This window comes from Amblyomma mixtum, chromosome 3 (assembly GCF_055824585.1).
Source record: "Amblyomma mixtum isolate Tamu chromosome 3, ASM5582458v1, whole genome shotgun sequence".
Taxonomy (NCBI): domain Eukaryota; kingdom Metazoa; phylum Arthropoda; class Arachnida; order Ixodida; family Ixodidae; genus Amblyomma; species Amblyomma mixtum.
In genome coordinates, this window is record NC_143014.1 from 35,073,832 (window position 1) to 35,082,716 (window position 8,885).

General features: G+C 46.9%; 1 protein-coding gene across 1 annotated transcript; it reads left to right on the forward strand.

The window, feature by feature from the left end:
- Positions 1–247: 247 nt before the first annotated feature.
- LOC149349640 (complement inhibitor CirpT4-like) lies at positions 248–7,860 on the forward strand. Its single transcript, XM_089578671.1, has 3 exons — positions 248–900; positions 3,384–3,495; positions 7,650–7,860. Exons 1-3 carry the CDS (start codon positions 792–794, stop codon positions 7,747–7,749), a joined length of 321 nt encoding a protein of 106 aa, XP_089434797.1. The 5' UTR covers positions 248–791; the 3' UTR covers positions 7,750–7,860.
- Positions 7,861–8,885: the final 1,025 nt, after the last annotated feature.

Here is an 8,885-nt window from a genome sequence, read left to right on the forward strand (position 1 = left end):
GTTCTTCGCGCAAGCGCGCGCATGACTGCACATCAGGCGTTTTAAACCGGTTTAGGCAGCCCATGAGGGCATACCTGTAGATGAAGCTGCACGTGATATCACGTCTGGCAATAGGTAAGGATGACAAAGCAAGCCAAGCGTTCTATCCGAGCCGGATAGTCACAGCTGAGGTATTTCCGTTCTGTGCGCCTGCAAATAGACCGGAATGAAACACGGGCGGGCACACGAGACTGTGCGATACACGCGTCCCTTGTGCTGCTCCTCGGCCGAACGGATCCGTGTCAAGATCGAGGCAGCGAACAATCGGGCTCCGGTCTCCCTTTCGCCCTGCCTATCCGTGCCGATGCTTCGCAGTCACAGAGGAAATGACGTCCCCGAGGCCGGGTATGAAACGGTGCCATCCGGGGAATGTTAATTGGGCGGACATAGGGGCCCGTTAACGAAGACGGCGGTGACACGTCCGGCGCGCGGCGCACCAGATGCATGGCAATGAGCCGACGGCGCGCGATGAGCCATCGCACGCGACGCCACGCGCGGTTCCACGGAGTCGCCGCCGCAGTTCCCAGCGTTCCAGCGCGCGTGTCTCGGAGGCTGATTCTTGGCGCCACCCGACGCGCGTCCTCAGCCTGGTGACACAGACGGCCTTGAGAAGAGCGGAAGGCACCCCTTGACGCCCCTTTGGAGCCCGGCATTCCTCGTGATAACGCCGCGCCCTCGCTCCTCGAAGCCCCCGCTCGGCACCTCGGAGAGCGTGTTCGACACGAAGTGGTGGACCTCCGCCGCAGTGCGCGATGCCAGAGTCAATGCCGGCCCTCGCCCTGGCCGCGATGTTGGCCGTGGGCCACTGTTGGACCATCGGGACCGGCTATCGCGCCGATATGGGGATGCAGCTGGTCAACGGTAAGAGATCGACCGACGCGCCGGCCGGCGATTCGCGCGCGCGCTCCAGTACGCCGTCGCGCGTCCTTGAAGCGCGCACGCCTCTCGCCGGAGCTCCGGCTGCCCGGCGCAAGGTGTTGTACGCGGCCTGCATGAGGCGAGCTCAAGCCCCAGCTCGTGCTAGTTGCGAGAAATACACCTGTACTTATCCCTCAATCTAAAGAACAACGCTTTTTTCTCTATGCAGAGTGTATAGGTATAACCACGCTGCAGCCTCGCTGAAACTGTCTTTCTAAACCTTATGCTTTTCTTCGTAGTACCGGTAGTACTATACGCGTAGCTCGCCGCAGCAAGAAAGAAAAAGGAAGGAAAAGAAGCCTAGACGCCGTAGTGATGCAAGAGAGTCAAAAAGATACATTGTTATTAATGTTACTATTTTTTTTTTTCTGAGCTCGTTGCTCAACTTCGGTGTTAGTTTACGGCGAAACAAACGGGTCGATGTGGAAACACCGTATCCAGGCGCCCAGTGATGTTACCATTGATGAATAGTGAAAACGGTGCAAGTACAAAATGCAAAGAAAAAGTGCACAGCGCATCTGACTTTTGTGTTCTTTTTCTTAGTTTGTCTTTGTGACGGTGTTACGCCAGAAAATGATAAGAGCAAAGGAAAACAAAAATGAAGGAGTGGTGGTGTTTCACGCGCCTTGAAAAACTTTGTTCGCTGCTTATTACCAGCTAAATGGTACCGTGCATGTTTTTTAACGATGCTCGCTCACCTCCATTGCGGAGAATTAAACTTTTCTGTTTTGTATGCAACGATGCAAGAGTTCGCCACTGCATACGTTAAAACTTTACTTATTCAGGCGCTTATTTTAATTACTGATTATCTGAGAGTTACCAGGTTATCGTGTTAGGCACGATTGCACGTTACGCGTTTGTTCTACCAGTGCATGCGATAGCTGCTAAGGCAACCTTAATTTTTTTCTAAAAAACTTTTCGGCCATTTTTCTTTGCGGTGCCTGAAGGGCTTTTTTCTTCTTCTTTTTTTGTTGTTGAGGTTTTTTAGTGACCACAACCTTTGTAAAAGTGAGCGTTCCTGCTCCTGAGTAGATGCGGCCACACTGTGCATGGTGTACTGCACTAGAACTGCCTCTGCAGAAGATGGAATAAATTAGTCACGGGTCGCATTCACCGATGGGTCTACAGTTCCTGATATGAAGGCGAATTAGAGTTCAAAATCAAAAATCAAAATCAAATCAAATTTATTTTCCAACAAGTGGATGGTCGCCTGGACTAAAAGCTGTACAAACAGCTTGACAAAGGCGCAGGAAACCAGTACACAACATAGCAGGAGTAAACAGCAAATTTTAAAAGTTCATTAAAAGTGTTATACAATGCATACGTCACTGTAACACGAGATGAAAAGAAAACAAAAAAGTTGATCAGTAATAAAATCAATGGAAAAAGCTCAACAAGGCAGACAGTTTGTGAATGCGAGTATAATATTTAAAGTAAGAACACATATATGGATAGATTATATTTCGAATGGCAGACCACAACAGTGAGCGGTACTGAATTCGAAGGGCGGTGAGCCGTTCTTCCACGCAATCTACTTTCTTCCTTCGTCACCAGATTACGCCGTCAACAAGGATGTGCGCTTTTAGTGAGAAAGAGAACTGAGATCTGCGCTTTGTCCAGGTCAATAAAAAACATGCTGCTACCATGCACTCCGGTCGTTCCTTTTGACCAAAGCGAAATACGGGAAGTTGACACATCATTCTCGATGAAACGCGGTCACTGTACGAATAAGTTTAATGAGAAATTATATATGTGATCTTACAAAGCATGCTTCAATCTTAATAATGGAATTTCCATAATAATTCTATATTTCTAGAACGATGTGTTCCATACAAGTTTGTTTTCCACTTCGGAACACCCGTTTCCTGTATGAGGTGCAAGATTTACTTCGTAAATAATGTACTAGAATTTTATTTCTAATCCATATTTATTGACGCATGAAAAAAGAATAAGACAAATATCAGTTTTGTCAAGTTAAAAATCATTTAGTTGCGCATCTCCCTTCGTTTTAACCCCTCAGCGAAATGAAGCAACCGGGCTCATCCATGCTTCCAACATCGATCGTGTGCAGCCTAGCAGTACGACGCTCCCCGCCCAAGCCAAAAAATGATTCAACATTTCCACCTACGCACTGCACTCAAACCAAAAACGGAGGCGCTCTCCAGTTGTGGCGTGTGGGGAGCCTTCTGAGTGGAGCGTGTCGAAATTCAAGCTCCTCTCCTGAACGCGCGTTGCATTTCAAACAGCCCCGTTGTGCAAACACTGGGGCCAATATTTTCGTCGCGCCTACACAAGCACTTTCATTGATTCTAACCGTGGACATGCACGCCGCGTCACGTATGCGCCCAGCGCTCGAAGGCCGAGCGCGGGCATCAGGCTCCTATAACGACATTGACTGCGTCTTCCCACACCTGCGACGCGAACAGGTTCGTGCCTTTTCGAGAACATCACCATCCCTGCCGGCGAGAGCCTACGCCAGGAGTCGCCCTGCCGTAGGGTGACCTGCATCGAGCACCACAGGACAGTCTTCATCCAAGAGTAAGCACGCCTGCTCGGCGCCAAGGGAACGTCTCTCCCTCCCTCCCCCCTTTTCTCTTTTTCTCCTTCGCAAAGAGGAAGCATAGCGGCGTCGCTTGACGGCCGCAACACAACTGGCTTGCTGTGGCAAAGCATCTTCCTGTTCGCATGTTACTGCGGAACTGCAAACTCCCCGCAGTCGATATTTATGGACCGGCCTGTTTTGAACGTTATTCTTGGGTGTGTACGCGCCGCGCCTATTCAGTACATTTTTGTTTTGTTCCGTCCTTGCTTGCTTTCAGCAAGCGTTCTCGACGGAACGTTTCAAAACGCTGAAAGATGACGACAAAAAGCCATGACGACCGCTGGCGCCTGGCATTGTCTTACTGGCATGCAGGAGGCGACCAGGAGCGAAACAGAGTCAGAGAGTCGTGGAAATATAGAGTCTCAGTGAAAACCATCGGTCTGCGCACGGCGTACTGAGCAGCGATCTCCCCGTCAGTGGTAAGGCGTACCGGTACGAGTATTGCCGTAAAGACGGAACGCAAGGGACGAGTTTTGCTTAATGTGATGCGCGTTTTTTTTTTTTTCTCACTCGTACTCTTTAGACGGAAATGACGAAAAACCGCTGCATGAATTAAGGAGGATTTAAAAAATCGGGAAATACAAGTCATTTGTAAGGTGGAAACGAAAACTGCTGGGAATCGAAGCTGATGAAACTAGATCCATGAGCAGGATAATGATCATCATGCAAGCATTGTTTTCTCCGTACTTAGTACTACAGGCGAAAAAACAACTCGCGCGTGATATAAGCTTAACTCTAGGAAAATCCACCGTCGTCGTAATTACGTTGAGCCCAATTATACCACCAATAACATGCAGATTACAACATCTGAATTTTTCATGTATATCGGTGTGCATATCTCCCGCGACCTAACTTGGACTTCTCATGTTAACCACATAATAAATTCTGCTAATTGTGCGTTAGGCTATTTACGTCGTAACCTTTCGCTCGCTCCGCCTTCTATTAAACAGCTTGCTTTTCAAACTTTCGTGCGACCCAAGCTGGAGTATGCTAATTCTATTTTTGACCCGCACTACAATAATCTTACTAACGCCCTTGAGTCGGTTCAGAATCTCGCTGCACGCTTCATTCTGTCTAACTATTCCCACAATGTTATCATCTCCGCACTAAAAGCGCAAACAAACCTACCCCCTTAGCTGCGCGTCGTAGAATAGCATGTCTTAACCTTTTATCATAAATTTTTCCATTCGTTGCCTTTTGATAACCACTACATAAAAAGAGCTCATCGCATCGCCAACTTTTGCCACCAAAATAGAGTGTATCCCCACAAGCCCACACTGTGACCTTTCAGCAATCATTTTTCCTACGTACAGCACGAGAATGGAATGACTTGCCCACCGAAGTTGCCAATATCATCAACCCGCGAGCATTCAAGCGGCTTATCGAAAACCTTTAATCATAATTTATAATATTTGTTTGCCATAACCACCCACTCCCTCATGTAATGTCCTTTGAGGAAATAAATAAATGAATTGGATTAACACCAAGAACTACAGCGCTTATAATATGTATCATCCACAGTAAATATGGCTCTTCCATTAAGTTGACTTAGAAGCATGTCGGGAAACCTTATTGCTGACGGATGGTAGATTAATCAAGAATGACTTTACTAGCGACCTCTCGGCTCTTCTATTTCGACCTCGCAATGGTTTAGTTCAAGATATCTCTTGCTAATCCTCAGAAAGCCATCTGAGGTTATCCGTGGTGGCGTCGCACGAAAGGAGCTGAGCATTGCTTTTGATTCTCCCATAGACTTGCTTATAAGACAATCAGTGACGGGTTTGTTGTTTGTTTACATGTCCATACCCTTTCTCAACCCTTTTGAAGTTTACATGTCGTAGTAAAAAAATAAAAGAAAGGGAAAAAGTTGTCTCGACCACAAGTTTTAGTGACGACCGTTGTAATTTTATTCGATCCGGCACGTTTCAAAGCCTGCGAAGGCAGCTTGAAGGAGGATGTTGGCGTTAAATGGTTGCTTTTCTTCAGCTTTCATTACATTCTATTGAATTAAGAGACCTCTTTCTTTCCTTCTTTCCTTCTTTCTTTCCTTCTTTCCTTCTTTCTTTCTTTCTTTCTTTCCTTCTTTCTTTCTTTCTTTCTTTCTTTCCTTCTTTCTTTGTTTCTTACCTTCTTTCTTTGTTTCTTTCCTTCTTTCTTTGTTTCTTTCCTTCTTTCTTTTTCCCTTTTTTGTTTCTTTTTTGTTTCTTTCTTCCTTTCTTTTTCCCTTTTTTGTTTCTTTTTTGTTTCTTTCTCTTTGTCTTTCTCTCTCTCTTTCTTTTTTGTTTCTTTCTCTTGCTCTATCCGAACTTTAGCAACCTTCTAATCGACGACCCTTTGGTGGACTTCTCTTATTCGGGGTCTGCCCTGTCAAAAAACAGCGTCTGAGCCGCGTCCGCTGTCGCAATGAGCCCAGCGGAAACCACACGCGACGGAAGTCATTACGGAGCTAAGCGAACTCTTCATGCGAGGCCCGATTCATTGCGAGCGACGAAGAACTTTCGGTATGCTTATTAGCCACGCGCTATCGCGGTTTGTCGTGTACGAGAGCCATCGGGCTGGGGTCTCGTCCTACGCGTGAGAGAAATGGTTAGCAGTTGGAGCTGATCGCCGGGCGTTCCGTGTCGCAATGAGGAGACGTGGCCAAATGAGAAAGATGGAGCTTAAGCAACTGCACGCTGACCGCGCCTCTTTGCAGATAACATCGTTAAGGTCAAGGTAGGCGCATACTTCTCCCGGACTTTATTTCAAGGCGGTACGTTGCACGCTGAGCAGCAGAGCGGAGCTACGAGAGTATTAGGGCACAATAAACAAAAGGCACACGCGTTGCTTAGGCTTGCTGGAGCACTCTCTCCCTTGTCTTCTTGAACATGACGCAACCACTGTTCGGGTGTCTAGATCATTTTAACGAGAAATGGGAGAGCTTCATGCGCAGTAATTTTAGGAATGCACATCGACAGGGTGTATCACATTTTTTAACGAGGGAGCATGATACTTGAGAGCGTGTATAGCTCATCAGGCTAGTTAGGAATTCAGCCGAGACAGCCGAGGAGTGACAGCCGAGAAACGTTTTGAACATGAGGCCGAACTAATCCGAAAAATCTAGAGGATGGAAAAACTTTAGCCCCAAGCGGAGTGCGAACCAGCGCCGTGGCAAACAAAGCGGCTACATTTTCTTATACCTTAGACCACACCACCGTCGCCGAATTTCTCGCGCTGCGTGTTCTGTCTGGTCTCTCGTCTTACTGCCTTAATTCGTCGACTCCGTCGTTCTTCATACCTTGTTTTGGTCTTCTAAATGTCGCCGTAAACACCGTGCTGTCCAGCTGGAAGATGAGAAGCGGCGGATGGCGGCGGCTCTTCAAGCCTCGAAAGCAGCCATAGAGGCCATGCGCGCTGCCCGGGTCGAGGAATAGTAAGCGGCCGAATTAGGAAGCCCGTCCAGCAGCCAAAGGACGTGGCCAATACCGGAAAGCAGCTACCATCATCTATGAGGCGCTTTAGAATGTGCTACGCCTTTCGTGCAATGCATTTCATGCGATGCACCTAATATTGACGATGATATAGACGATAGTTTTTTCTTCTTCATCCCGCTAGTTGCCCACCGCGGTCGATCAGTGCCTGTAGCGCCCTGTTACTGAGCACAAGGGCATGGATTTGAGCGGGGACGCGACGGCCGCACTTTTAAGGAGGCGCAATGAAAATTTTCGATGAAAAAAAAAACAAAAAAAAGATGAGTGCGGTTTCGGAGGTCTGCAATTCCCCAAATATTTGTGCCTGTCTTGCTGCTATAACATTGAACCTTGAATTTCGCTTTCATACATTCTTTCCAGGACATCCGTGAAAAAATACTAGCTTAGGCACTACTTTTTACATTCTTATACTTCGTGTTGGAAAGCTGTGCCACTTGATCATTTTTTTCCGTCTAATTGCTTTCATGCTGAGGACGCGTGTCTTTTTCATTTGGTGGGCACTTGAGGACTTCATTTGGTCCTCCTACTTTTCAGTATTGTTCGGTTCTTTTTTTCACCCGTATTCGCCAAATAAGGTGAAAAATCAACTTTTTTCGTTTCTTTTTTTTTTTTCGCCACAGGTGCACCACGTACTACTGCCCGTCAGCGAACTGCCGCATGGAAGCCCAGGAGGGTCTTTATCCATCCTGCTGCCCAAGACCCGTTTATGTCGGGGACTGAGCGCACCTCTCGCCTCCGATGCGACAGTCATATACACAGACTAGGAGCACCCAAAAATTATGTTATCGTTCATGACATGAAAATCAAAATAATTTTATGTTGTGAAGCCGTCCTGTAGACAGCTGTCATTACTCGCTTCCGCTTTTTTGTCTCGTTTTGTTTCACCGTCGTTTATTTTACACTAAATGCACAAACAGAGGATTTGAACACACGCCATTTCTCAAAGGCTGTAAAGTTTTGCGCGTAAAAGGCTGTGGCCTCGCTGCCAGGAGCATCGACGCAAGTCAGACACTCGATTCCTGTGAATATTTCGGTTTTCTCAAGTCTCTCTCTGAGAGGTAAGATTTGTGCAGGCTTTTGCGAATTTAACACAGCGATAAGTAGACGTCACTAAGAGAGGTCTGGAATAATTGGTGATCACCAGGCGCTGAAGTTAACCCGCGTGAAATTTCACTCGATCCAGTCGTTCGTGATGCGACATAAATACAATCCTGAAATGCAGTAAATATAATCATTTTGCAACAAAGGCGACCGGCTCACGCTAGTTCGCGTCATTCTTCACTTCTGCAAAGATCGATTTGCATTCGCAGAATTATGTTATAGGATATCAGTGAATAGCCGCCTTCAGTGTACTGTAGGAAGAACAAAATGTGCTTGCAGAGCTTCGACTAAACTGCATCTCAGGGACAAGGTTTCTGCGATATCGAAAAAAAAAATAGGACCTCGATAACTTGAGACGAGAAAACTCATGCCTGCAGATGAGAAAGGTACCAGCTTTCGGCTGTCTCGACACCAGGCATCGTCGTTGCGTGGCGGTGCTATGCAGTTTAGTCGAAGCTGGCGTGGTATGCCCGAGTTCTGCTCCCGACAGTACGCGGCTGATATCTGATACCAATAAACAAGCTTCAAAGATTCAGTGTGCGATACTGAAACTCAGCATTTTTGGTAATCAACTAGCGTATAGCTGGAGAATTTTCAACCAATCACCTAATGCTTATAAGGTACACAAAATGTTTAAAATCAAAGGTCGTAAAGCGTTAAGACGAACACTAAATGGGCGTTTCCCGAAAAACTGCGCTTTTGCGAGCGAAGCTTCGGAGGCGCCCGCTATTGCAGCCGCTTGCACGTACTGGTAG

What these genes read in the sequence shown, in the direction of transcription:
- LOC149349640 (XM_089578671.1), top strand. Translation starts at nt 792, where the DNA reads ATGCCAGAGTCAATGCCGGCCCTCGCCCTGGCCGCGATGTTGGCCGTG. An exon ending in GGGGATGCAGCTGGTCAACG is followed by an intron (nt 901 to 3,383) that starts GTAAGAGATCGA and finishes CGACGCGAACAG; the next exon opens with GTTCGTGCCTTTTCGAGAAC. An exon ending in AGGACAGTCTTCATCCAAGA is followed by an intron (nt 3,496 to 7,649) that starts GTAAGCACGCCT and finishes TTTTCGCCACAG; the next exon opens with GTGCACCACGTACTACTGCC.